The 27,817-nt window shown below is 50.2% G+C and overlaps 10 protein-coding genes across 10 annotated transcripts; 5 read left to right on the plus strand and 5 right to left on the minus strand.

The window, feature by feature from the left end:
• Nucleotides 1-1,614: 1,614 nt before the first annotated feature.
• On the minus strand, nt 1,615-2,816 carry Aud_000204 (uncharacterized protein; the record flags this gene model as incomplete). The annotated part of the gene is made up of 3 exons (XM_043285719.1): nt 1,615-2,081; nt 2,287-2,389; nt 2,559-2,816. 3 exons carry the CDS (start codon nt 2,814-2,816, stop codon nt 1,615-1,617), a joined length of 828 nt encoding a protein of 275 aa, XP_043141654.1.
• A 2,591-nt stretch (nt 2,817-5,407) lies between these two features.
• On the plus strand, nt 5,408-6,158 carry Aud_000205 (uncharacterized protein; the record flags this gene model as incomplete). Its single annotated transcript, XM_043285720.1, has 2 exons — nt 5,408-5,960; nt 6,022-6,158. 2 exons carry the CDS (start codon nt 5,408-5,410, stop codon nt 6,156-6,158), a joined length of 690 nt encoding a protein of 229 aa, XP_043141655.1.
• A 1,539-nt stretch (nt 6,159-7,697) lies between these two features.
• Aud_000206 (uncharacterized protein) lies at nt 7,698-8,181 on the plus strand (the record flags this gene model as incomplete). The annotated part of the gene is made up of 2 exons (XM_043285721.1): nt 7,698-7,817; nt 7,891-8,181. The coding sequence occupies 2 exons, from the start codon at nt 7,698-7,700 to the stop codon at nt 8,179-8,181; spliced, it is 411 nt and encodes a 136-aa protein (XP_043141656.1).
• A 3,408-nt stretch (nt 8,182-11,589) lies between these two features.
• Nucleotides 11,590-12,156, plus strand: Aud_000207 (cupin domain-containing protein; the record flags this gene model as incomplete). Its single annotated transcript, XM_043285722.1, has 1 exon — nt 11,590-12,156. The coding sequence occupies one exon, from the start codon at nt 11,590-11,592 to the stop codon at nt 12,154-12,156; it is 567 nt and encodes a 188-aa protein (XP_043141657.1).
• A 66-nt stretch (nt 12,157-12,222) lies between these two features.
• Aud_000208 (zinc-dependent alcohol dehydrogenase family protein) lies at nt 12,223-13,394 on the minus strand (the record flags this gene model as incomplete). The annotated part of the gene is made up of 3 exons (XM_043285723.1): nt 12,223-12,695; nt 12,746-13,195; nt 13,250-13,394. The coding sequence occupies 3 exons, from the start codon at nt 13,392-13,394 to the stop codon at nt 12,223-12,225; spliced, it is 1,068 nt and encodes a 355-aa protein (XP_043141658.1).
• Nucleotides 13,395-14,710: 1,316 nt separating this feature from the next.
• On the plus strand, nt 14,711-15,735 carry Aud_000209 (glycerophosphodiester phosphodiesterase; the record flags this gene model as incomplete). Its single annotated transcript, XM_043285724.1, has 2 exons — nt 14,711-15,088; nt 15,175-15,735. The coding sequence occupies 2 exons, from the start codon at nt 14,711-14,713 to the stop codon at nt 15,733-15,735; spliced, it is 939 nt and encodes a 312-aa protein (XP_043141659.1).
• Nucleotides 15,736-16,054: 319 nt separating this feature from the next.
• On the minus strand, nt 16,055-18,563 carry Aud_000210 (uncharacterized protein; the record flags this gene model as incomplete). Its single annotated transcript, XM_043285725.1, has 3 exons — nt 16,055-18,189; nt 18,262-18,396; nt 18,455-18,563. The coding sequence occupies 3 exons, from the start codon at nt 18,561-18,563 to the stop codon at nt 16,055-16,057; spliced, it is 2,379 nt and encodes a 792-aa protein (XP_043141660.1).
• A 3,523-nt stretch (nt 18,564-22,086) lies between these two features.
• Aud_000211 (inositol-3-phosphate synthase INO1) lies at nt 22,087-23,793 on the plus strand (the record flags this gene model as incomplete). Its single annotated transcript, XM_043285726.1, has 3 exons — nt 22,087-22,796; nt 22,848-23,610; nt 23,659-23,793. The coding sequence occupies 3 exons, from the start codon at nt 22,087-22,089 to the stop codon at nt 23,791-23,793; spliced, it is 1,608 nt and encodes a 535-aa protein (XP_043141661.1).
• Nucleotides 23,794-24,206: 413 nt separating this feature from the next.
• Nucleotides 24,207-25,253, minus strand: Aud_000212 (putative 1-aminocyclopropane-1-carboxylate deaminase; the record flags this gene model as incomplete). The annotated part of the gene is made up of 1 exon (XM_043285727.1): nt 24,207-25,253. The coding sequence occupies one exon, from the start codon at nt 25,251-25,253 to the stop codon at nt 24,207-24,209; it is 1,047 nt and encodes a 348-aa protein (XP_043141662.1).
• Nucleotides 25,254-25,842: 589 nt separating this feature from the next.
• Nucleotides 25,843-27,323, minus strand: Aud_000213 (bifunctional alcohol dehydrogenase/S-(hydroxymethyl)glutathione dehydrogenase; the record flags this gene model as incomplete). Its single annotated transcript, XM_043285728.1, has 5 exons — nt 25,843-26,057; nt 26,106-26,743; nt 26,798-26,933; nt 26,998-27,112; nt 27,303-27,323. The coding sequence occupies 5 exons, from the start codon at nt 27,321-27,323 to the stop codon at nt 25,843-25,845; spliced, it is 1,125 nt and encodes a 374-aa protein (XP_043141663.1).
• Between the last annotated feature and the right edge of the window lie 494 nt (nt 27,324-27,817).

Below are 27,817 nucleotides of genomic sequence, written 5' to 3' on the forward strand. Positions count from 1 at the left end.
ACTGAGTCCTTTATTAGGAGTCATCTAATGTCTAGATTATTTCCTTTTCTGCTTCTCTTTCTCATTGGCTATATATAGATCATGATTCTCCTTTGCTAGTAGGGCTGCACTATACATAGCCATCTCGCAACCCTTAATAAGCTGCTGTATAGCTCTTTGTGAAGGGCTTTGGGATCGCTGTTTTAGGAGCTTCTTGACTGAAGATTCTTGCTTATATAATTGCTGAAGTGTATGAGGTGTAGCAAGCTAAGATGAGTTGGTTGTTTAGCTTGCACGGCTTGGAGGGGGGGTAGGGGTTAAGATATTAATATTTAGCTTCTTAAGCACCCTCTCTGGCTTTAAAGGGTGGATTCCAGCTGCTGTGAAGCCATTTTAAATATTTAGAGGTGTAAAGACCTCTAGATGAGCTGCTGGATATGCTTTAAGGAAGTTAAACTTATTAATATAGTTATATCCTAAGCGCATCCTTTGCTTAACAAGGCCTCTATAAGCATGCTTTAAAGGGCTAAAATAAGTAACATCTAGTGGTTATAAGAGATAAGATAAATGAGCAGGCATGTAGATAGTGATAATATTATTATCCCTGCAGACCTTGTTAAAACTAGGTATTAGATGGCTTCTGTGGCCATCTAAGATGAGTAGATGATATCTTCCAACCATATAGCTAGTTATTGCAGGGATAAAGACCTTTTAAAGCCACCAAAGGCCTATCTTATCTTTTATCCATCCATTTTAACTGACTTTAATTCTCTAGTTAGGTGGTAAGGTATGATCTTGATACTATCCCTTAATATGAACCTTCCCCTTATAGATTATACAAGATGGAAGCACCCAGCCAGTAGTATTAACACATTTAATCATTATAACCCATTCCTGATTGCCTGGCTGAATAAGATGAGGCTTTCTAGGCATATTAGGTCTTATTACTACCTTAGTAGTTGCAATCAAGCTCATTGCAAAGCCCGTTTCATTAAAGTTGTAGATATCTTCATAGGAGATGCCATATTGTATTTAGATCTATTATAGGCAGTTAAACTACCCTGGCTCATTGGCTATGTTACCCATACTCCTGGTCTACAGGGTTAGCCAGGCAGCTACATAGCATTAAGCTACAACGAAAGTTGATTGGCAATGGATAATACCTCATTGACCTGCTCTATCTGATGCCTGCGATGCCGCGCCGATGTAAGAAAATGCCTCACTCTCTTAGATATAGTGTCAACATTGCCGAACCCGGAAAGGCCGCGTTAGGACAAAGCCAACAGCAGCTAATAAAAATTGGTTGGACGAAGAGCGTTGTCAGGGACAGTAACATTGAATGCTGTCGTCAACATGCAGGTGCATCCGGGTCGTTTTCGAGCTACTAACTCTCCCATAGAGCAGTTAGGAAATAGAACTTTCCTTATAACCATGATTCAATAAGGGTTACGCAAGAAACAGTAGCCCACTTCTTTCTCGGGTATTCGAGCTACTCTACGGGGAGGTCATCAAACGTACTGAAGGAGGCTTTACAATGGGAAGAACCTTTCTAGCAATATAAATTTACCAAAGGTAAAAAGTAAAACTGGCATGCAATATCACGAATCGTTATGACAGATAATGGTAGAAACCTCTCTACCTTGGACTGATATCATGATCAGACCGAATAACAACGCCGCACGGTTTCACTTCACCTCTTTCCCTTTTCCTAATATTCTCCTGGATTATTTCCTTGTGCTCCTCATTATCCTTCTCGACCCGTGCTTTCTCCTCCGCTGTCATTGGTGGCGGTAATAATGATGGATCTGGCTTCCACCACTGCTCCCGAGGCACTTCCGTTCCATCTGCCCCGCGAAACATGTCTTCCATTCCCTGGTCAAATGGAGTCCGATCGAGAAAAGCTTTAAGCAGTCGAGGTGGAAGGCCAATGGCATCTATCACCTCGCAGTCTTCTGTCAGAGTTCGGAGGACACCATCGGTACCAATAACAAGGGGAGCGGTGCCGTCTGAGCCAAAGTCTAGGTTGCTGATGATGTGGGATAATTCTTTTTGGTCAGGGTGGTTGTTGGGGTCGGGGCCATAGTGACTGGTGGCAGGCGAGGCTGGGCAAGTCATTTCTTCTTTAATTTGGCAGATTGGATCTTGTTAATCTAATGATTATTGCAGGGTAATCTGATGGAAATCATCAGAATTGATCATAAGATGGGCCTAGATGACTGTTTATATATAGAAGAGCAATGACAAGGCTGTCATGTGATGGAGAGCAGATCAGGGATCTAATTTACTATCAACCAGGTTACAACTTACAGGTGACCTCACCCTTCGGTGGAGGTCGGGCGAACGTGGCTAAGGTGAAACAGTGAATAAGAAAGCCCCTGATCACATGGCATGTCTCCAACATAAAGGTTGACTGAGCTCAATAAAGGGTGAGGTCACCTGTAGTCACAAATGTAATGATATTAGATAACTTACTACTAACTATCTAGCTAAGGGGTGGAGTAGGCAAGGAGTAAATATCCATAGTTACTAGTTAGAATGCCTAAAGTAGACATAGCCTTATATAGCAGAGAGTACTCTACCTCGTAGTCAATGATATTGCCGTTGGAAGGATCCTGGTAGGCCTCAGTTTTGGCTCCCAGAACAGCCTTCCTCTCGATCAACACCACACTCTGGCCCAGGTCGCCCAGTCGAATGGCAGGATAGGTCCCGGCTGCACCGCCGCCAATGACGGCAACGTCGCGGTACATCACATTGCTGCTTGAATACTGAGAGGGATGAAGGCTGTAGGCTGACGCGGCAGTAACAGAAAAAAACAAGGCAAAAATACACAAAGCCATGGGAGAGGAGATCATTAGGTTGGTTTTGTACAACATCTGTTTGAATTTTGGAATTTATCGGACTATGCAATTTTCTATAGACTATATCTGCAGTGGCTGTATTTGTAGGACTCCTGTATCTTTGAAAGCTCCATGTCCTCAACGGATTTCGCCATCCGAACACAAAGAGAAAGCTCCGGTCGATGCCTCTTTGTGCACTTACATAGGTTTTTCTCCAAACTCACACAGATATTTGTATAGCTCTAGACATAAGCGCCGGATTAGTGTTGACACTTCTTCTCGCAGCCAAATGCCTCATGTGTTCCATATTCAGCAGACCCTGTCGGGCTATTTTTAGGGACACGACGCCAACCAATTGAGGAGAATCTGAAATGAGGTTTGGATAGCCGCGCTCTACTCTGTGTGAAGATGAAGGCGCAATCTGGATGAAGACTGGATAACGAAAATGGGGACGCTGATTCCTCAGGATGACTGGAGCGCTCGACCTCGCGGGAAGTGGCAGTATCCAGATCTGACGCATTCCGCTTTCTTGGTAATGCCCTCGGGGCGTCGAAGATTGGTTAATAAGGGCGCCTCTTTCAGGTGGACTGACTTTGGCCTGGGCGTTGTCCAGTTTAGTGCCTCTCATCGGCGTCTTCGTAGCCTTTGAGCTCGAGTGATTGCCTTGTGGCGTAATTTGGTTGAGTAGTGGACTTGGAGGGAGGATGCGCTTCGTTCAGGGAAGTGCCCAGCAATCTCAGCCCAAGGCATTCCCTCTCTTTCCTTCAGTCGCCTCAATTAAAGTTGCGGCTGAGCTGCCTTGGGGATTCGGGGGGTGTCCTGCCTTTTTACTTCGGCGCCTTCACGGCAGCGAACACTTTCTGCACGAAATGATCCTGCATAAGATGATGATGGAAAGAGGGCAAGAATATCAGTGGGAGTATGCTTCGACGGTCCATCTATCCCGCCGTGTGTGCAAGTCAAAGTACAAGGCAAATCTGTTGGTTGTAAAGGAGCATCAGGAGGGATATCTGTCAGCTTGCAGCAATATCTTCCGTCTACTATCTGACGTGAAATAATTCATAACATGACCTGTTTACTTCACCATCCTGTTACTTAAATCATTGAAGTTGGGTATAGCCATATACACATTGCTGCCTTCACCTAATGCATATCTTAACCCCAAGGTAATCGATGACTGTCATCCTATAGTATTGTATCAAATACGATCCGCCTTTGATATTGACCCTTCTTTGAATATACATGGTCTGGCCAAAATGTATAATGCGGCCATTACCTGGAAGGTTCTTGATAACATGATATTGAATAATATCACTAGGCCAAAAAGGCGTCCGGACTTTGTACTCGTCAGTCTAGGGGTTCATATCCATAATCATGGTGGTATAATGTTCAACACATGATAACCATTAATCGCTTTGCATGGAACCTTCAAAAGTTCAAGATCTGGATTCCGTATCAGGTGTTACACCACGCGTTCCTTACGCTAATATTTCACTTCGCTGTCTTGGCCATTTTCGTCATTTACGCAGATTATAGCTGTTCCAAAGCTTTCCTGAATGTAGTTCAGCCTTAGGGCTTTAGAAAGGACAAGAATATAAACGTTTTGCACCATTTTTGCAAATCAGGTGTAACACAGATGTCAATACATTTAGCTCATTTAATCGAGTTCTATGGGTACGAGTTACCATATGATTGTACCAGGAGACGTCGGCGGACTTTGAAATCGAGCCGTACATTCGGGGGCGCCTGCGACGATAATCGGGTGGAGAGAGATCAGGAATATGCCAAGCACCAGGTTGAGGACAATCTAGTCGGAGTCCAGAAGGGGTACGGCTTCACTTCAATAGGACTCCACATCCTCGCGTCTCATTGTTATCATCCGTCGTGCTTTTGCCGAAGGGCTCTCAGAAGATATTCAGGGCGGTTGATAACCGTATGCTAAGGCTGGTTCCTCCTTTGAACAAGGTTACCAGTCCTTGAAGTTATCCTGCTTCTCACGTCAGTAAAGACTCAAGTTACACCGATGATGCAAGTCTCTGCTTTGTCTGTCTCTAGGATATATGAATGGAGGAGTTGTAATTTCAGACCTTGTGATGCTTTGCAAGAAAAGCAAAAAAAGAAAGGTAACACAGAATATCTTAAGCAGCCAGTAATAGGGAAATGGCGCCAATATATACCAGCGAAATTCAGCATTTACATATACATAGCATGACCTATACCCCTAGTTGCAGTGATCGCATCCAACAGTGACACACACTACGCTTACGATCCAGAGATGAATAGTTCCAATCCAACCGTATTTTCAAAGACCCTGATAAGCAAGCATAGTAGCTATTGCTCGAGCTCACAGTGCATGTTTGTTACATCTGGACACCTGGGGTTTCTGGCTGATACTGGTAATGAATCACGTGAGCAGCTGCCATGAGGAAGCGTCAGCAGCGCTGTGGCCTATTGTTATCAACTTATCCTGTCTGCTATCGACGTCATTCCCTCTTTTCGTAGTCCCACCCCTCTTCTCTTCTCACTTGTAGATATTTCTATTGGAAACAGACAGTACCCAAAGATACGAATATTCGGATATAATATTTGTCATGACGACGGCAGCAGTGTTCGGATGTACAGGAGCAGTGGGCTCTCAAATTCTCGCTACACTCCTCGCCACAGACGCATTCTCACCCGTCAAAACAATCTCAAGGAGACTTCCAAATGTCCAGTCACCCAAGCTCGAAGCCATCAAAGAAGGCGACACGTCCAAATGGGGCGGCATGATCTCCTCCTTCTCACCCAAGCCGTCAGTCGTCTTCAACGCAGTCGGCACCACAAGAGCGGCAGCTGGTGGGCTCCAGAATCAGTGGAAGATCGACCACGACTTATGTATCGAGAACGCCCGAGCAGCCAAGGAGGCGGGGGTCAAGACGTACGTGTTCATTTCGGGTGCAGGCATTCGAGGGCTTTTTGCTCGCTACCTGCCTTATTCGAAGATGAAGATTGGCGTAGAAGATGCCATCCAGGAACTTGGCTTCGAGCATGCTATTATCCTGAGGCCGGGTATGATTATCGGAAGGGAGAATCCCAAAGCTGCGCTCTTGGAGAGCATCGTGGGGAACCTGAATAAGCTGGGACAGGGCGTCCAGGACAAGCTTGGTATGACCAGCCTGATTGCTGCTAACTGTTTTAATACCCTGAACTGACTCGTGGTGTGCAGGTCAGGATCAGACTGTCATTGCCAGAGCAGCCGTAGCAGCTGCCCGTATGGCTGAAGAGGGGAAGGCCCCGTCGAAATATTGGGTTCTGGAAATGGGTGATATTGTCAAACTAGGCAGAGATGAGTGGAAGGAGTAGCTCAACATATGTATAAGTAGCATCTAAGTAGCCCTGTCATGGAACAATACATAGGGCCTGTCAACCGTACTAACCACTGCCGCCGCTATCAGTAAAAGAGCGGTAATTAGGACATCACGGCTGTCCTGGGGACAGTTACTCTGGGATTAGGAGTATATTCAAGGGAATATGCATGGAGGAGAGCCCAATATTGTACACGGATAAAGGATATCCAGACCGTATCTGCTTTCGTTTTATAATTAGTTCGATGCTTGAAGTAGCAATTAAGCTCACATCCTTACAAACCAATTTCATAGGGAGAAGCACGATTGAAATGCTGAGCAAGGAATTCGAGAGTTTGACTGACGAGTTGTTTAGTACGCAGGAACTTAGTCCATCCTATTTTATTACTCGGAACAGGCGCGAGGAGAGTTAAGTACCTCATCCATAGCGCACAGTTACTCGGTACATGTGCACAAAAGTGTTGCCTAATGGACAAGGCTGAGCTGCCTAACACTTTGTTAGTTTCTTTCTATTCTTGTATTCTTATTTATGCCAATACTATTGGTGGCCTAGTTAGCGCCAGCATGTCAGCGCCCCTGCATTAAAGCCAGCCTCATACTGAGACCGGAGCTCCAAACGTATCCTAAAATGTCGGACTCCGAACTCCTTGGTAGTTACCTTACTCAAACCCTTCTAAGGATCAATTTCGTCAATCTGAGGGTCGAAAACCAAGCGGTTATGAAACTGTCGATACCAGTTATCTCAGAACCACGAGTCCTCAAAAGGCACAACAAAGGCTCGCCCGCCTTCATCGGACGTGAAGCCACAACTCATGGCGACACTGAATTGCATGGCAGCATCCTTGGAGAATCGCGGTGCCAATTTTTCTCAGCTTCATTTCGCTTGGCCAGGGGCACTGAGCTAATGAGAGCCTTTTGCAGAGCACGGAAGCTGGCAATTTGGGGAAATTGACCTTTTGAAGGTATGGACTTCACACTTGGAAATGGATAACTAAGCCGATCAAATAGACCACAACTCTTCCGGAGATATGCTACTTGTATGGATGGCACTTTCTGACTGGAATCTGAATAATATCGGGATGCTCGTCGCTTATAACACAAACTTTGTCGTTCATCAGGTTTCTTGATGCGGGTTCGTATCCACAATCAGAACATGATCGTGCAACGATTCTGCGGCACTTCAGCGTACCTCCTTTCGTGATGAACGATACATGCACTAAACTGAATGGGTATTTTGGATGCAGGGGAACTTATGACAAGGACAATAAGCTGCAAACCTATGGTAAGTATGTCATTCTTCCCGCTGTCCCTCCCTGCGTAGCCCCCATTGAGAAAGCTAATCACAGCATTAGTTACATGGTTCCGTTGCTTGGTAAAGTTAATCAACGGTCAAAAGGTGACGTATGGGCTAAGTATTGACTACAAATGGCATGAAATCGGTGTCTTCACCAGATGGGATAGCCCCAACTGTTGCCGGATATTATGTGTTGATGCGCCAGAAGCGTTACGCCATGACCTGAAGACATCCCTCCAGAAAATGTCCCCGCTGGACTTGAAAGATCCGTTTTGCATGCATGTGCCATTGATTGACGAGATAGTGAAGTTGTACGATCAGTCTGTATGGCGGATCCGGGATGCTGTTCGGGAAATTGAGAAGGTACATTTCATCCCTTCGGGTGCCTCTCTGGTGAAGAGGAAATTATGCGCTGACGAGATCCCCTTTATTATAGAGAAGAGTCGAAATAGGAGCAAATTTCGAGAACATGAACGAATTGTCTCGCCATGGAGTTCATGTTTCAGAGGTCCTGGAGGCGATGGTCGGGACCTTTCTGAAGATACAGGAACAGCAAAGACGAGTTTACGTCTGTTTGCCAGCTGAAATCAACAAGACCTATCAAGAGCAGGCGCAGGAGTATGTGAGCTTTCAGCTGTTGATGATTCAAAATCTGCTATTGCGCTCAAAGGCGTTATATGAGCGACTGAAGACGGAGTCCACTGTGGTAAGGCGCCTCATGGTCTGAAGTAACAAATGTGCGTGGAATTGACAAGGAGTAGGCATTTAATAGAATCACTCAGCGAGACAGCTCGGTGATGAAGTCAATATCGATATTGACTATGGTATTCCTGCCGGCCACGTTCATGTCTGTACGTCAGAATCTGCTTGTCTTCCTTCCAGCGACGAGTTTTCTCATTCAATAGTTAGACCATGTTCAGCACCCCTTTCTTCCAAGACGACGATGGTCAGTGGAAAGTGTCCGACGACTTTTGGATATACTGGGCGGCGACTATTCCGCTGACCTTTGTCATATTCGTTATTTGGGCATTATTCCCCTTTGCTTTAAACGCGTGGAAGGCATTCAAGTGGAAGGAATTGAAAGAAAAGAGATTTGAGATGCAGCAGCCCGTGTAGTGTTTAAGAAGGGCTTGTTTCATATCGGTATGACCCAGGTTACTGTTTCTGGTGCAGAAATTTGGATTGATCTCGACGATGGGCAGTGTGGCATGGGGTGGTGGTGTTATGATGTATTGACTCATCAGAAGATGCACAAACAGACAGCAAGATATGAAGAGCTACTTTTTTTTCTTGTTCAGCTTGGTGCATAATCATGCTAGCTATGGTATAGTCACACGTTCACCACCTGCATATCCTACAGCATATGGTCCGATCCTCTTGAAAATTGCATTGGGAAGGTTTCCTCAAATCCAGGATGAAATAAAGGGCTCCTTGGCACCGCTTGCATCCAAAGCCAAAGGTAGGAAATATTTTTCTCCAACACGACTTGAGGCTCACCCAACCACTTAGGGATATTCCTGTATACCAAAGTCGTCTTGAGCGGTATTGAGCTGACAGATGATGTGGCTGAATTTGCGAAGATTTGAGCATTCTGCCAGAAGATTTGGACGCTGCGTAGGGATGCCTGGATTAAATTAGACGATGAACTGACCTGCTGTTGCAGGTATTCCCGAGTGATTGTATGATTCAACAAACTGCGACCACCGTCGGCCCGCGACAAGACCAGAAGAATACTGGCCTGGGTGGTTGCTCGCCGACGCCGTTGTACGTTCAGGAGATCGAACAAGCACTGACGATCAACCGGAAGCCTTGAATTGGAGAAATAATCGTTCACCAGCCCAAACCTGAACAGACTATGCGGAACCATTGTGGAAATAGTTGATGGATATATTCAATTTGTACACTTCACAGTCAAGGAGTATGCATCTTGAGGTCTTGCTGGAATGTATCTGGCTAACAAGAGCGAATACTCGTTCAGTTCTGCCATAGACGGACGTATTAGAATTACTTGTGCGACCCTCGATCTTGCCGTCTCCTGCACTACTTTCTTCAGTCAAAGACATGATGATGTCGACACTCTGGGTGATGATGATGGCTTCACCGGCCTCCTACTTAAGCTATAGACTGCATTATTTCGCAGTAGATGGCTGGTATGAGCAAGTCAAAAAGTACTTGCAGTTGACATAGAACAAGCCACTGCCACTAGAGCTTGTGCACTGCCTAGGAACGCTGATGGTCAAACGCAGCAATGACGAGTTGCAGCAGAACGGGATAATCTTCTAAGACCTGCGTACTTGCAGCCTATCAAAGCAGAGTATCCGGATCTATATCACTTTCTTGTTAGCATAGCTCAATTTCATGAGAGATGCTCACAAACTTGGTGTCATGTCCACGAAGGTATACCATTAATCCACAGTTTTGGCCAGAAGACTGACTCTACTAGGGGAAAAATGGAACAGTTTTGATCCACTTTCAAAATTGTATCGGCGAAGATATACCAAGACCTGGACTCTATGCTGTGTCCTTCCAGTTATCACCATCTAAATTGTCGCTGTGATTTCATTGAGCGAAACTTCGGCAAATGTCCGTTCAAATGTGGCTTCTTGAACTGTTTTTTTTTTTTTTCAGCATCATGGCTTCGAATCAAAAGCGCAATGAGCAAAACATGGAAAATAGCATGCTCGCCCTTGGAAATGCAGCGTCTCCGGGTGCGAGTACGAGAACGTAGGATTCATATCCCGTAGCATGAGAGGCCAACACTCGGAAAAGGCTTATAAAGGCAAGACACCACCACTAATCGAACAGGATGAGGTGCAGGCAATTGTGCTCGATTTGGTCAGGAGGATGAAGTTGAGATGGTCGAGCGTCTCCTGCCGCGTGCTGATGATCTCTATCGGTTTCGTCTCTCTTAGGCAATACGGTAGGCGAACTTGGGTCATTTTCAATGGCGCAGATGATCACGCGGGTCTGCCAGGAGGGGTCGAAGCAACGGGCTGTGGACCAATATTACCATGGAATAAAGACCGCTAAAGTCAAGTTTATTGATGGCTTATCGACTCGAATCAGATACCAGAATGTAGAAATGAGGCGGCGTTTATTATTGCGGCTTTCGTGAAGAGCGACTCTTGACGAGATGTGGAAGCTCTGCGAGCAGTTCATGGCTGCTCTCTCGCGAGCTGATGACATGGACCAAAAGATGTCTGACGTTTGTTTTGAAGAGCCGGTCATAAATGCCACCTGCAGGGTCGCGACAAGAGAAAAGATGTTACTTTCCCTGTGGGAATCCGTCGAAGGGATTAAGAAGGTCAAGGCTGCTAAGCCTTCGTATGCCTTAGGAGTTGTTGCAAGAACGACGTGCTCTATTCCACTCTGGAGAACTCTTCTCCAATGCGGAGCTGATGTCAATGGACAGAGGGGTAAATTAGCGGTTTCCCCACTCAATTTGCTGCGGGGAAGTCGTTGATTGAAAATGCAGAGCTCATGAGATTCCTCCTCTCTGCCGACGCAGATCCGGAGCAGGTTTTCCGCGCTCGCGAAAACCTTCCGACGAGATTGGCCCCAAAGAGATTGTCCGGTGGCTTGGGATGACATGGAATGAACTGGTCGAGCAGACGAGAGATTGTAGGAGGAGCAGCAGCGCCTCTCTCGGGTCTCCGCTACCCCTCCAGATCCTTCAGTAGGGCCGTAACCTTGGCGAGCTGCCTCGACATTCAGCTGAGGGGCAGGCGGCGTTTTTGCGACACTATTCCGCTCGTCGTTAGTGATGACCAATGGTTAATTGAGGTGATTAGAATAGAGAGCATCCGCTGAAACCCTGCTCGAAGAAAGTACCAACGTGGCCAACTAATATTGCATCATGGGATGATTGATAGGCAGTACACCGCAGTAGGTGTTACTAAAAGGCCACTTAGGATGTTTGAGAACCGAGACTAAGACAAAGCTAAGGAGAGCCTGACCAGGGCATCCTTGCAGAAATCCTGCAGCTCGACCGCTTCAGCTCTGTAAGATTGAGGACCTTGCTGATCCGAGTCGATCATATAAATTGTGGTATCCCCGTCCAGTATCTCTTCCACTCTATCCATCCCTTCATCCATCTTCTCATCCCTGGCAAAACATAACACTATCTCCAACCATCATGTCTACAAACCCAGGCCAAGTCTCCCCCCTCGCGGGAGTAACCCGCTACATCACCACCCACAACCCCTCCGGCCAAGCCATCGTCCACTCGGAGCAGCCTATCACCTGGGCCTCCTACGAGGACGGCGCGCTGGGTATGGGAGTCGCCTACACGACCTCCGAATTCCCCGCCAATCTAAACAACGAGACCGACATTAAAGTCCACGAGCAACTGATGCAGAAGAATACCATGGGCCTGGTGAACCCTGGCGGGACGGTGTGTCGGTTCGTCGATTTCGGACCCGGCGGGGAGCCATTCATGCATCGCACGCAGAGCCTGGACTACGGCATTGTCCTGCAGGGAGAGGTTGAGATGATTCTGGATTCGGGGGAGAAGAAGACGTTGAAGACGGGGGATATTGCTGTGCAGCGGGGAACGAAGCATGCGTGGAGAAATCCGAGTGAGACGGAGTGGTCGCGGATGGTCTTTATATTGCAGGATATCCAGCCAATAGTTATCGGAGGTGTTGCGCTTGGGGAGGATGTGAGTGCGTCGGGCGAGGTCAATCCTAGTCGGGGTGATTGACCGGCGTGTCATGTCTTTTTCTAGATGGAATTGGAGATATAGTACATTATATACGATGAATGGCTCCTAATCCTTCACCTTGATCACGACCTTTCCGAAATGCGCTCCGCTTGCCAGGAACTTGAACGCCTCCTTGGACTCCTCGAAGGGGAACACCCGGTTGACAACAGGGTGGATCTGGTGCTTCTCGTAGAATTGCACCATCTCCTCGAAGCGGTCCTTGGGACCGTTGATGATGCCCTTGATCGTGAGGTTCTTGCGCAGCGTGAGCACGTTCATGTTGAGGGTGTCGTTCGGGTTGTGCTGCTTTCCAGACGTGTAGCCGATGCAATCGATCAGTCCACCAAAGGCGACGCAGTCAAAAGTCTTGCTCAGGGTCTCCGAGCCGCCGGTCTCGAGGATGATGTCCGCTCCGTGGTTGTTCGTCACCCGCTTCACTTCCTCGTTCCAGTTGGGGTTCGTGCGGTAGTTGATGATATAGTCAGCGCCGAGCTCCTTCGCTTGCTCCAGCTTCTCGTCAGACGATGACGTGATAATCACTGGAAGTGTCAATCGCATGCCAAAAGCGCATAAGCATTACAAAACAAACCTTTAGCCCCGGATGCCTTTGCGATCTGCAGCCCAGCAATAGACACCCCACCCGTCCCAAGCAACAAGACATACGCGCCCTCTCCTCCATTCTGCCCCATCGGCCGCATGCCATTGATCGACATCCACGCCGTCACACTCGCAATGGGAAGCGTACTAGCCTCCTCGTGCGTCATATAACCGGGGGCCCGAACCAGAGCCTGCTCGGCGAACACACGATGTGTCGCCAACACTCCATCCATCGGCAAGCCCAGTCCGCGTGCCAATTCCTTCTCGGTCACTTGTCCGGTCTGGTGGTCCGGGAGGAAGGTCGATAGGACGCGATCGCCGACTTTCCAGGCCGTTACGCCCTCACCCACCTGAGTGACCACACCGCTCATGTCGCTGCAGGGGACGACGACGGTTTCGACTCCCTGGGTTGCTTTGTGGTGGGTGTAATCGCCCATCACGACTGAAATCAACAAATATTATTCAAAGCTCGGTGCATTGAATCGAGGCTACTCACCTTCGGTGTCGCGATAATTCAAAGAAACAGCATGGACCTCCACGAGGACTTCCCCTTGGCCAGGTGCAGGCATTGGGGCCTCGGCCTGTTGCAGGCCGTCAATTCCCTTCAGGTTGCTCTTCCATTGCTTGATAGATGGTGCCATTTTGGCGACTGGAGCTCGACTTTGACGTTCAGGAAGTTCCGGAAGCTCAAAAATTTATACAATTAACGGTGAGAAATACCGAGGGGTAATAATGCTGAAAAATGCGTCATTGTGGAGTCGCCCCGCAGTTGGAGCAACCCGGCGATTTTCTATACTCTACGGTGTGACTTTGTCCCATGACCGTAGAACAGTCGATACTGATGTCCTGTGCAACTGAGAAAGATAGCTGGAGGATATACTGGAGATTGGAGAATGGAGAAAGATGCAGTCATGATGCACGAGGCTGTGTGTGGTGGCTATACCCCAATGAGGGGTCAATGATCGGCTTCGAGACGTTTTCCCATCGGTGAAATATCAACATGCCGTCCGGAATTGGAGGAGCCTCGGTGGAATGGTAGGTGCAGACCTTATAGATCAGACTGAGGGTTTGAAGACAGGGAAAGAGACCTCCTACTGCGGTTATCTTGATTATCATTGACAACTGGGACTGCTGAAGGCTTGCCCGGCGGACGGGTAGCCCGATTAGCCCAAGTGAGGAACTTTGCACCGAAAGATCGCGAGCTTGATATGGTCAACCGGATATTGTCCTCCGTATCGCGGACTTGCACTTTCAAATATGTGTAGCGATACGCCTCCACCAGCCCGTTATGTATACGTGCATTGATGCGGAACAGCACCTTGCGGAGGTGATCGAAGAGAGCAACGAAGGCGTCATGATCCGGTTGCTTTGTTAGTCTGGAGACTCGAAGCAAAAGCCTAGCTGATTTCCACGGTATTTTATCCACAACCTTTGTTTCCAACTCTCTCCAGCGGCGAACGGACTCGAAGGTGGCAGACCCCGAGGTAACGCACCACAAAAGCCAGAGATTAAAGCATAAGCTGGCTGTCGCTGCACCGTCGGCGCAGTACAAGGTTGCAGAATAGATACATCCTCATCATATATATTTTCTGGTGGATTAGTTCTGGCTCCACACCAAACCAAGCTATGTACTCAGTTAGGAGATGATCAAGAAGTCCAAGCTTCGCTCACTGTCCCACTTCTAGCTTTTCTGCTTCTCTAATCTAACGACGCGCCTTATTCCCGCTGACGTGAGAAACTTTCCCTCATCAAGCATATGAATATCTATGGGTGATTGTCTTTAGGCGCCAGGAAAACCACGCATCCACATATGGATATGCAAGTCTCCACCCATCTCGGCCCTGACCCCTTATCTCCGGCCCACATGCACGTCATGGTAGAGATGTAAACAACTAATAAACAGGCACGAACCCCATCTGCTTCAATACTCTACACACTAGAATCAACTCACAACATCATGAATCCTGCATCAAAACCGAAACCCCAGACAATCGCCCACCGCGGCAAAACCAAACACCCCACCGCCGCCAACTCCCGCTCCTCCCACTACCCGGAGAACACCCTCGAGAGCTTCCGCGCCGCAGCCGCGGCCGGCTGCGACGCCATTGAGACGGACCTCCGCGTCTCCAGCGATGGGGTCATCGTGCTCTGCCACGATCGCTCGCTAGAGCGGGTATACGGCGTGAAGCGGTTCGTGGACGAATGTACCTGGGAGGAGCTGCAGACCCTCAAAACCGCGCAGGCGCCGCATGTGCGGATGCCGCGGTTAGTAGATTTCCTACAGCTACTTTGTGAGCCTGGGTGGGAGCGGATGTGGGTGGTATTGGATATCAAGGTATGCATTCTATCCGATTCTGCTCTGATAATCAAATTTTCGTGGGATTGCATGATACGATACAGTACGATACTGACGGGGAATAGCTGGGTAATCTCCCGGAACGGATCATTCCGCTTCTTGCGGAGGCATTTGAATCAGTCGCGTCGGCTACGCCGTGGTCGGCACGGGTCGTGCTCGGGTGCTGGTCGGCTGCGTTCTTCCCACTGTGTGAGAGCTACTTGCCTGGTTTTGAGACCGCGCTGATCTGCTTCGACCTGTGGTATGCGTCGCGGGTTCTGCGAGGCAGCCCGGCCTCGGTGAATGTCAATCAGAAGGTGCTGATGGGGATGGGGAGGGGGTTTCTGGAGGAAGCGCGCGCCGCGGGTCGGCGGGTGTTTGTGTGGACGGTGAACGAGCCGAGTTTGATGCGGTGGTCGATCGAGCGAGGCGTTGATGGGGTGATTACGGATGATCCGGGACGGTGTCGGGCGATGGTTCTGGATGCGGTGAAAGGGGCCAGTCCGTCGGGGATGCGACACGATGAGAGAGTCACTGTTTCGCAGCGGGCTCAGGCATGGGCAGTATCGCTTCTGGTGGTTATGTTTGGGTGGCTCTTTCGACGAAAGTTCCTGTATAAGCTGGAGAAGCGGGACAAGGGCGAGTAAATAGCGTTCACATTAATCATTAGCGTCCTATTCACATGGCCGACCGAATTCCAACTATGTTACACCAAGTATGCACAAGCAAGCAAGAGCACAGTTTCTGAAGCGACAGTGGGGATATATAGCGTATGGACAAGAAATGGAGTGGAAAAGCAAGGGTATATAACGGTCCAGACCCGGATCAAAACGAATGAAATAAATCCAAAATATGTAGACCACGAAAATGGGCGAAAGGTTCAATCAACGCTGCCACCAGTTCATCAGGACCCAATGAACAACAAGTAAAAATCAAAAAAAAAAAAAGGGAAAAAAAGGTAGAAGATCATGCCATCATTAATCGGGTCGTCCGCCTTTCCGGGAATCGTCGGGCGCCCGCTGGGGGAGGCCCGCGCGGTACATCCAACATCCCGGAAGGACGACGAGAGCCAGGAGCAGGACCCGGGCCCAAGCCAGGTCCATGACCAGGGCCAGGGCGGCGGGGATACCCAGGAGACATCGGGGGGTAGTTGGGGGGACGAGCCGCCAAAGGGGACGATGGCAAGTTCGGCCGGTGCATGCGATGGGGCGACATGGATGCAGCGGCCCGGCGAGCGTCGCGCTCGCAGTACACTTGACCGTTCCATTCAAAGTACTCGCCCTTTACAGGAATCCAGCAGGTCCTACAGGTCAAACACTCGGGGTGGAACTTCTTGTGATCCGCCGGCCCCGGGCCGCTTCTCTCGTTGGTTTCGAGATACTGGCCTTCGATACCCTTGTTGCATGCACTGCAAAGCGATCCGTTCAGTTCGTGATAGTGCTGTGCACAGTACGGGTGGTCATTCAGCACATAGAAATCGGCCGTCTCGAATGGTGATCGGCAATGACAGCAGACGAAGCATTCGCGGTGGTATCGCCCCGTCAGGCGGCCATCCTTGGACGAGACAGATTTTCCCAGAATCGCCTCACCGCATCCCCGACAACGCCCTTTGGAACGAGGCGGCGGTCGAACAGGAGGCTCTGTTGCCGACCGAGTGATAGTGGGCCGTACCGGGGGCTCATCTCGAGATTCGTGAGCTTCACGAGGTACGCGAGGTTCGCGAGGCTGTGGAGGAGTGCTTGGTGCCCTGTCTACCACCAATGACAAACTACCTTGATTGATGGCCGGGTCCGTCGGGGAGTCGGGACTAAAAAGTGAGGCCGGAATTCGCGGGGGCTCGAGGTCAATGGGACTTTCCGTCTGCTCGGTCTCGGGCAGCACTGATTGCTGATTGCCACTGGCCTGCTGCTCTCTAACGACCCCCAGGCGGCTCGTCTCCGACGGCTTTCGTCTCGACAGGCTTGCTTCTGAAGGAAGGCTGGAAATGGAGGTTCCGCTTCGTGTTTCAGAGGGCGACGATTCGGAAGAAGAAGAAGTCGAGTTTTCCGCCGCATGATCGGGAAAATCTAGACCTAGAGCACGGGCAAACTTGGAAACTGATGTATTGCTTTCACTGCTCGAATCTGTGCCTTTCCTGGACACAACCTTTGGCTCAGATTGCGGGACACTGGGTTGTTCAAGGTCTGAGCCCGACGGCCGGAAAGCTTTGTATGATATGTTGGCAGAGGACGCAGACGACGATCGTGCTTCATTCGGATCAAGCCAGTCAGCGGGTAAGCCAAACGAACTCTGCGATGGGCTTCGGAAGAAGAGCTCAGCGGAGCCTCGTGTGCTGCTAAGACGGTCTGAATTCGTATGAGACGACACACGCAATGGATCAGGAAATGGCTTCTCGGCGGTTGCCACCCCGAAATCGAACCCGCTGAAGCTGCCGCCCTTTCCGTCATGCTTCCGGCTTTCCGTCCCAGCTGATTGCTCGACTGAGGATGAATGCTCGATCAAAGGCTCTAGATGATTGGCGCGGCCGGATGATGCCTCTTCCCTAAATTGATGTGACTCTTGAGCAATGCTCCCGAAAGAGGGTCGTCGACTGGACATGGCAGTCGATCGCTTGGAGCTGTTCTCGCCATACCGGGTACTCCCGGCGGACGTTCCGTAACTACTCCTGCTATCAATCGACTCCCCATGTCTATGGGAGATCGCTTGAGCGGGAGGCACATCATGCTGTTTCTTCAAAGGCGGGGGTGAGCGTCCTCTCTCGTATCCTGACATGTGCGCACTCTGTGGAGGCAGCGGAGCCTCTCCACCCATCGCATGCGCGAATTGTGGGGAGGGGACTGGCGGTGCAGTTTGAGCTATCTGCAACTGAGAGAGCGAAGCATTTCGTTTTTTGGACATCGATCGTGGCAAGGGGAACGCCGGCAAATCGCCAACTGGTTTGATCACATCAGGCGAATCGGGTTCATCCAGAAGGGGGGAGATGCGACTCCTTTGCTGCAAATATGGCGACCGTTGTCCTGTTGATACTGACAGCGGAGATGGGGTCAGAGATTCCTTTTCACTCTTCGATAGATCTTCGTTGGGGCGTAAGTAGGGCCGATCTAGTAGATCCAATCACATTAGTCCACGCCTATTGAGAAGAAAGGAGAGTCCGATGCGTATCCATAACATACTCGCTAATGATGGATCGATGCGTGGTGGAGGGCCCGCTCGTCCCAGTCTGGGTCCAGACGGATTCCTCAGGTGAGCCGAGACTGTCGCAGAGTCGGATTTTGGGGGAGGCGATGGAGGCGGCGGAGATGGAGGTGCTTGGACAGCGTCAGTAAGGCAGATATATGATTGTTATATTCACAGTCGAGCAACTACCTGGCGTAGGTTTGCAGATGTGATCTCCCATCTCCGAGATCTCGACACTCATTCCGCAATTGGAGCATTTGATGGTGGGCAACAGGGCCCCGTCCATCAATCCCGCCATGTCGACCGACAAGAGGTCTACAGGGTATACAGATCACTGATACTGTTCGTTCATTGAATTGATAGACAGGCACAAAGTGAATGAATTCCTCTGATCAAGCAGTAGCCGTCATCTGTCTGTTTGCTCGGTCTACCAAAACTGGTCACCATCCACGTAGGGATCCCTGCTCGCTCCGCATCGAAGTCTGATATTCTTTGCTCGCGTTCTCCGACAGGTCGAATCCTGCTGTTACAGCGGTCAAGCCAGGCCAGGAATAGCGCAACAATCAATGTTCGAGATGCATAGAAGCAGGTATGTCAAACTGCAAGGAGTGGAGGAAGAGGAAAATGGATGATAATAATAGTCCAGTTCGGTTTGGAGTCGGGTGTCTGTCGAGTGGGACCAACCGCGAATGATGGCCCTCGTGTGACGATCCAGAACTTAGTGTGCTTTCTTTTTCGACGGCGCGGCCCCAATCAGGAGTAGCTCAGGATAACACGCGTTCGTGAATTGGTCTTAGTCTTATTCTGCTCTATTTTTCTCGCGGCAGAAGAAGGCTGTTGGCGGATCAAAGCGAACTAATCGAACCTACGAGATGTTTGGCTTGCCTGAGGTCTGATTGGGTGATGATATTTTTCTGTTTTAGAGACCGACGCCCCTTTTCCCGTGAACACCACACAATATATTGGACTTTTTTTTTTGGATGCTTCTGACCATTCATGTTTTTTCAGATCGTTCTGGATCTCGCGTTGATCTGGATATCTGATAATTGAGAGCACGATCAGATTTGAGGGAGCATACTCATGATTGTGCCTCTCGCCCCTCAAAAAGGTCCATGGTTCAGGATGACAACCCCTGAACCAAGAACCCCCGAAACTGGAAAGCCGCCGATCGTTCGTCAGGGGCAACTGGTCACTCTACTATCAATCCATTGGCTGTCAATACATCAGCCCTGTTCCTTCTTGGATCAAAACTCTGAGGTCGTATCCATAATCCAACGCTGATAGTGCACGAGCCCTCTCCATTTGGCCTGTGGTTTCTTGCCGCCAATGTGGGTATGATTATGACCAGACAACAGTGCTCTCTCTTATTGCTGAATCCTTCGTCTGGGGACTCAAGATTACTCGCAGGTGTCTCTTGGGGGTCAGAGGGCTTTCGTTTGCGTTCAGGTGATGGCTTACTCTTGTTGCAAAGATGTGGACCTGAATATTGCCTTGAGGTAAGGGGCGCAAACTTAACCGGCCATGGTAGCTGCACTGAGCCGTCGCGACTCATGACTGAAATGAGGAGTCGATCCGCGGGACATCAATGGAGACGTCCAAGTCGGTTGATTATGGCTACAGATTCGAGCATATCATCACACTACTCAGGCTTCTGGAAGGCCAGATTGCGCATTCTCTGAGAGATTATTAAGTGATCTAGGGCATTGTTTTCCACGTTGCCGGATACTCCAGACCATTGAATTCAAAACACAGGGCGTACCGTGGTTGCAGGAAGATCACTCTCTGACCTCGTGAGCTCAATCATGGAGCAAACCACTCATGCGACTTAACTTTGGACACTCTTCCTTCGATTGAAGGAAAGATATTCTGGCCGTTCTTTATGTCAACAGATCGCAAGAATGCAGATTGCGATGGCTCTTTCAGTCATTAATGAGCCCGCAATGTCTATTGCCCTGGCATCTGATAGACGGACGAATCCCAGCTCCCACTCATCAACTCGAAGCTCAGGAGTTGGGAGGCTCACCTTTCTCTCTGGCAAGTCGGCACATTGAAAGTTAGCACAGACAAGTTTTCTTTAATCGTATACGCGCCATTGGCTGGACCTGGTGTTTATACGTCTTAGTAGCTTTCGACTTGGTAGCAGAATACCTGCGGGCACCAGAATGTCTTCCTGTGGCTCACGTCGTATTTCTTACAGAACGTTGATGACTGGGTCCAGCGATGCAATCTCCTGGCATATTGATTGCATTACTGGACGTCAGGCCCGCATAAATAATTATGACCTGAGGACGAGGCCATCGTGTTGGATGTAACCATGGAACGTCCACCCGAGCTTGCCGCCTACTGCACACCGCAACATTCCAGGGGCAGCAGTGCTTCAGAGGCCGCACCTGTACACTGACATTCGTACACGATTCTGAATCTGAATCCGTTATAAATATTCCTTGTCTGTATATCAGCATTAAATCTACCCTTTAATCTTTGCCTACGTTCATTGAAATGGTGAGGTTTCAATGTGCAAGACGGCGAGGATGTCCCCGCGAAGCCGAGCCTAGGCACCTAGACTCCAGTCTCTCCGTACCGTCTCCATCCGTACTCTGCAGACCGCCAATTCCAAAGCGGAGCATCACTGCAACAGTAAACTGTTTTCGTCCTGGTCAACACCGACTCGGCCCACTCTTTTCGCAAGCGATGCAAGCGCAGACCACATGTTGTCCTTTCCCCTGAATTGGTCCGATGTGTTGTCTCAGTGACATTCGCAAACTAGGCACGTTCCATGTGCTCAATTGCCTGCTATCAGTTGTCATTATCGGTGGTCTGTAATACTACGAGTATCAAGATATATGGAGCATGACTCATGAAGTTTTCATTTGTCCAGTAAATAAAGCACTAGGCGACTAGCTTTGAAAAACGACAGCAAAGATTGAGATGGACGGAACAGTGGCGCCCGACCTGCATTTATGGAACCTTGCATATCAACTAAGTCTTGGTGTATCTATCTGGTGCTATCTACCGAGGAACAACGTGTGCTCAGCATGCAGGCAGCAGCTTTGGGAGCTTCACCAACTGTCAGTAGCAATCAATGAGCAGGGCTCTGAAAGATTATACAAAGAAAAGTGTTGCTTCGATCTGTACAGAGGCAGATAGTAGACCAATGGACAGTACTAATGGAGGGGTACTTGGAGGGGCACGAGACACTGGGTATCTGTACTTTTACTGATAGTCACACCGCAACTGATAATTCACTTCCCTTGAATCCTGTTTTCGTTATCACTAGCAAGTCACTACATACTGTCAACTCGGGCCTAATTGGGGTAGAACCTTGGGGATAATCTCTGAGATGGAGCGTGTGGGTTGCGGAGCAATGCGGGAGACCGTGACTAAGGAGTTTCGTGGTCCGCTTTAAATATCCTGCCGTTTTCCGCCATCGCCCCCTTTCGTTTGGTTTTCTTTCTCCCTCAACACATCGTACATCAGCTTCTGTTCTCCAGTCCAAGAATTTTCCTGGTTCTAAGCTTTCTGATCACACTCTCTGAGGCGTGATCGCTTAAAAACCGTCAAAATTTTCGGCACACTTCTCAACTCGTAAGTACTGTGTTTTGTCCAGAACCATTCCCCGTCTCCAGGTCAGGAAGCTCAAATTGAGCCTTCCTTCTTCGACCTGCGAGTGAATAACATCACAATTGATCCCAGCTGACATGCTTTGTCTTTAGGCGTCACCACCCGTTCAACGGCCGGCGCTCATCCTCTCGTGGTGGAGCACCGGATAGTTCACTATACATCCAATAAATCATTCGAGCTTTCAAGCAAGTATTAACGCAATGGCTCCCCACGCAAGCTCGGATGCTGCTGCCAATGGCGCCGTGAACGGGTCGGGTCGTACCACCACCACCGGTCCTCTTTTCACCGTCAACTCGCCCAACGTTGAGTACACTGACAACGAGATCAAGAGTCAGTATGCTTACCACACCACTGACATTACTCGCAATGCCGACGGTAAGATGGTTGCCACTCCCAAGGTGACCAACTACCAGTTCAAGGTCGACCGCAAGGTCGGCAAGGTCGGTATGATGCTGGTCGGTTGGGGTGGAAACAACGGATCCACGGTGACTGCTGGTATCCTTGCGAACCGCCGCCGCCTCGTCTGGGAGACCCGCGAAGGCGAGCGCGCTGCCAACTACTACGGCTCCGTTGTCATGAGTTCCACCGTCAAGCTAGGTACCGATCGCAAGACGGGTGAGGAGATCAACATTCCGTTCCATGACATGCTCCCGATGGTCCACCCCAATGATCTTGTCATTGGCGGTTGGGACATCAGCAGCATGAACATTGCCGATGCCATGGATCGGGCGCAGGTTCTTGAGCCATCCCTCAAGCAGCTGGTCCGTAAGGAGCTGGCCGAGATGAAGCCCTTGCCCAGTATCTACTATCCCGATTTCATTGCTGCCAATCAGGAAGACCGTGCAGACAATGTCATCGAGGGCGACAAGGCGTGCTGGGCTCACGTTGAGCGTATCCAGAAGGACATGCGGTGAGTGCAACCAACTGGTCCCACCATATAAGATGCTAATGAAGGCAATAGTGACTTCAAGGCTCAGAACGGCCTGGACAAGGTCATTGTCATGTGGACCGCCAACACCGAGCGCTACGCTGATATCATCCCCGGTGTCAATGACACGGCAGACAACCTGCTGAACGCCATCAAGGCCGGCCACCAGGAGGTCTCTCCCTCTACCATTTTTGCGGTGGCTTGCATCTTGGACAACGTTCCGTTCATCAACGGATCTCCCCAGAACACTTTCGTTCCCGGTGCTATCCAGCTTGCTGAGAAGCATGGTTCCTTCATTGGTGGTGACGACTTCAAGTCGGGCCAGACCAAGATGAAGTCTGCTCTGGTTGACTTTTTGATCAACGCAGGTATCAAGCTCACCTCGATCGCCAGCTACAACCACCTGGGTAACAACGATGGCAAGAACTTGAGCTCCCAGAAGCAGTTCCGTTCCAAGGAGATCTCCAAGTCCAATGTCGTTGATGACATGGTCGCGGCCAACCACCTCCTGTACAAGGAGGGCGAACACCCCGACCACACTGTTGTCATCAAGTACATGCCCGCTGTCGGTGACAACAAGCGTGCTCTGGATGAGTACTACGCCGAGATCTTCATGGGCGGCCACCAGACCATCAGTTTGTTCAACATCTGCGAGGACTCTCTGCTTGCTTCCCCTCTGATCATCGACCTGGTTGTCATTGCCGAAATGATGACTCGTATCACCTGGAAGTCGACCGACGACGCCGAGTACAAGGGATTCCACAGTGTTCTCAGCGTCCTGAGCTACATGCTCAAGGTATGTATCCTTAGCATCTTTCTGCGCGCATAGACTAATGCATTACAGGCTCCTCTGACTCCTCCTGGCACCCCTGTTGTCAATGCTCTCGCCAAGCAGCGGTCCGCTCTGACCAACATCTTCCGGGCCTGTGTTGGTCTCCAGCCTGACTCTGAGATGACCCTGGAGCACAAGCTCTTCTAGCAGGAGTCCTTGGAGGATTCTGATATCGCATTTGTCTTTCAACAGTCTATCGATAGCCAACTATAGCCGCTCATTAATCTGAATTCAATCATCGTATTTACCTGTCCGGTCATGCCGTTGTAGCTGGTCATGTTTAGGAAGCGCATACTAGTATTCATCGAATTCTTACCAACCCGACCTATGTAGGACTGAGAGTGAGGAGAGATGCATGATGGCAACCCGTCGATCACGAATACATCTAGGCAGATTCTGAAATAAACCATATCCAACCCACGCTCTTCATTCAAAACGGAATGACAGTTATATACATCGCACTCGTCCAGCCAAATATATATGTCTCAACTCGTATACATCTTGTGGCCTATCTATGTGATCTAGTGTTAAGTCCGTCACATGTGTCCATCCCTTGATGCCTACTTTGCCCTACCAACTTCGCTATACGCATTCAAAGCCGGCTGCCCCCCGAGATGCGCGTAGAGCACGGTCTTCCCGTCGAACTCGCCCTTCTTCGCCAAATCAATCAACCCCGCGAAGCTCTTCCCTTCATACACAGGGTCCGTGATGAACGCATCCTTACTCGCCGCATACTCCATAGCCTTGATGGTCCCCTCGCCAGGCACCCCATAAACCCCCTCATGGTAGTTCTCATCAAGAACCACATCCTCCTCGGAGATATCCTCCTCCTTCAGCCCGATCTTAACAGCCGTATTCTTCGCAATCCGGAGCACCTGCGCCCTCGTCTCCGCCGGCCTCGCCGACGCATCAATCCCAATAACCCGCCGCTTCTTGCTGCCAGGCTCCATCCGCTCCAGCAACTTAAACCCTGCAATCATCCCCGCAAACGTACTCCCCGTCACCGCACACACAACCACCACATCGAAGAAGACCCCCATCTCCCGCTCCTGCGCCCGCACCTCAAACGCCCACCGCGCAAACCCCAGCCCGCCAAGCGGGTGGTCCGATGCTCCCGCAGGGATGTAGTACGCCCGCTCGCCGCGCGCCTCGCACTCCGCCATCAGCTGCCGCAGGCTTTCTTTGTGTTCAATCCCGAAGCCGGCGGGGTGCAGCCGTACCTCCGCCCCCATCAGCCGCGACAGCTGGATGTTGCCTACCTTGTCGTAGTGCGCATCCGACCAATCGACCCAGTGCTCCTGGACGAGGCGGGCGGTGAGGCCGGCGTGTGCGGCGGCGGCGGCGACCTGGCGGGTGTGGTTGGATTGGACGCCGCCGATGGAGACAAGGGTTGTGGCGTTTGCGGCGACGGCATCGGCGAGCAGGTACTCGAGTTTGCGGGTTTTGTTGCCGCCGTAGGCGAGGGCGGAGTTGAGGTCCTCGCGTTTGGCGTAGATGCGGGTGTGTAGGTCTGCGGAGGTGTTGGGGAGGGGGTGGATGGGCGAGGGGCCAAGAGTGAGGGTGTAGCGGGGGATGGAGGCGAAGGGTTCTGGGAGGGGGATTTCCATGGCCATGTTTTAGTTTCTTTTGTCTGCTGGATGATGTTGTGGAGGTGCTGGAAGAGCAGTGGTAGCAGCCCTTCTTATACTGCAGGTCAGTGTCTCGACAACCTCATGTCACTGAGACGGCGCGTCTGGGAGTCTCTAACTTGTGTGCTTATCAGTATGCATCCTTATCCATTCTCCGATGGATTCGCGGTTCGGACGTTATCCGCTGATATGATGGTGCTATTACCATTGGAGTTACGGAGTACTCATGGATAATTCCGCTGCGGGGTCGAGCTGATGGGGAATGTCTGTGGTGGAGAAGGTGCGCGTCTTCTGTCGGACAGGATTCCTTGCAGAGGGGCAGATACTAGTGGTAGAAGATCAAGGATCAGCAAGGTCCTTGGGCACTGACAGATACACACTGCAGTGAGGACCTTGCGAGCATTAAAGACGTACAAGTAGTCGCTGCGTACGCCGTTGACTATATCATTCAGTTGTGCGAATTGCATCAAACTTATACAGTGAATTGAAATAAAAATGGTATATTGATACGCCATAGATCGTCAGTCGTTCTGTATCTGCTTTTACACATCAAGGAAACATAACCCCTCTACGACATGTCGACAACGCAGCGGATGCAGTCACCCTGCTTCATCTGCTCAAAGGCAGTGTTGATCTTGGAGAGAGGCTCACGGTGGGTGATGAATTCGTCCACCTTGAGCTTGCCGTCCAGGTAGTCGTCGACCAGACCGGGCAGCTGTGTACGACCCTTGATACCACCGAACGCGCATCCTTTCCACACACGGCCAGTGACGAGTTGGAATGCTATTGACTGTGAGTACATTGAATAAAAAAAAAAGGGCCCACACTTACGTCTGGTAGAAATCTCCTGGCCCGCAGCAGCAACACCGATGATGATACTCTCACCCCAGCCCTTGTGGCAGGCTTCCAGGGCGGCGCGCATAACACCGACGTTACCGGTGCAGTCAAAGGTGTAGTCGCAACCACCATCGGTCATCTCAATGAGCTGCTCCTGGATGGTCTTGCCGTTGAGCTTGGTGGGGTTGACAAAGTCGGTGGCACCGAACTTGCGAGCCCACGCCTCCTTGCTGTCGTTGACATCGACAGCAATGATCTTGCCCGCCTTGTTCTTGACAGCACCCTGGATGACGGAAAGACCGACACAGCCAGCACCGAAGACGGCTACGTTCGAGCCCTCCTCGACATTGGCGGTGACAACAGCCGCACCGTAGCCGGTGGTGATACCACAACCAAGCAGGCAGGACCGGTCAGTAGGGATCTTGGGTGTGACAGCGACAACAGAGATATCAGCAACAACGGTGTACTGGGAGAAGGTGGAGGTGCCCATGAAGTGCAACAGGTCCTTGCCACGGGCCTTGAACCGCGAAGTACCATCGGGCATCACACCCTTGCCCTGTGTGGCACGGATCTTTCCGCAGAGGTTGGTCTTGCCAGACTTGCAGAACTTGCACTCACGGCACTCGGGGGTGCTTTATACTGGCGTTAGCTGGATATTTCTCGGCTGATTCATCGCTGGAACGTACTAGAGAGCAATGACATAGTCACCGGGCTTCACCGAGGTGACACCCTCTCCTACCGACTCAACAATACCAGCACCCTCGTGTCCGAGAATGACGGGGAAAGCACCCTCGGGGTCCTTTCCAGACAGTGTGTAGGCATCTGAAAGCCGATTAGCCGTGGCCACCTTTTCCCTGAAGGTTCTTCCCAAGCTAGAGGTACCAACCTGTGTGACAGACACCAGTGTGCAGAACCTTGATACGGACTTCGTGAGCCTTGGGAGGTGCAACCTCGACATCCTCAATCGAGAGAGGCTCGCCAGCGGCCCATGCAACGGCAGCCTAGATTTCCCAAGTATGATTTAGCTTGTGTGTGCGGATGCATCGCAATACAACCTAGTCAAGCTGGATCGGGAAGGGAGCAGTTGCGTCAATGGTCGTACCTTGCAAGTGATGGTCTAAGGTCCGGTCAGCAGCTAGTTCTCACGACAAAACGGTCAATTCTGATGGTATATTGCCGATATCGACTCACCTTTCCAACAGTGTCGGCCATGATGTCAACGGGTATCGGAGTTCGGATGGTACGGGAACTCTGCGGAAGAGGAGCGCAGGGAAGGTGAAGTAAAGAAATGTCTTTCTGGCGGAAGACGATAAGCGTGCAACCCGGATTATAAGAAACCACGTTGCTCGAGACGAGTCGATCGGGAAGTGGACCTTTGGTCTTCTGAGGAGGTCAAATTTCGACGAGGGGGAGGGGATGACGGTGGGGTGAGGGGTAGACGCCGACGGGAAACTCTCGGGTTGGCAGTCTCATAGAATTCCGGGTTATGACTCCTCTTCCTGCGACATTTAGATCCTGACAGGTGGATCTTTGATAATAATAATAATAGTAGTAACAAGCCAGAACTGCATATAATCCCCTCATGTCTCCGCATTCTCCAATTGATGTTGTGATGTTCTGGTGCTGCATTTGATTCAACTTCATTGTACGATAGACTGTTCATTACTATGATGCAATCAACCTCTCGGGGAATATGAACTCCAGAG

This window comes from Aspergillus udagawae, assembly GCF_001078395.1.
Source record: "Aspergillus udagawae IFM 46973 DNA, scaffold_1, whole genome shotgun sequence".
NCBI lineage: Eukaryota > Fungi > Ascomycota > Eurotiomycetes > Eurotiales > Aspergillaceae > Aspergillus > Aspergillus udagawae.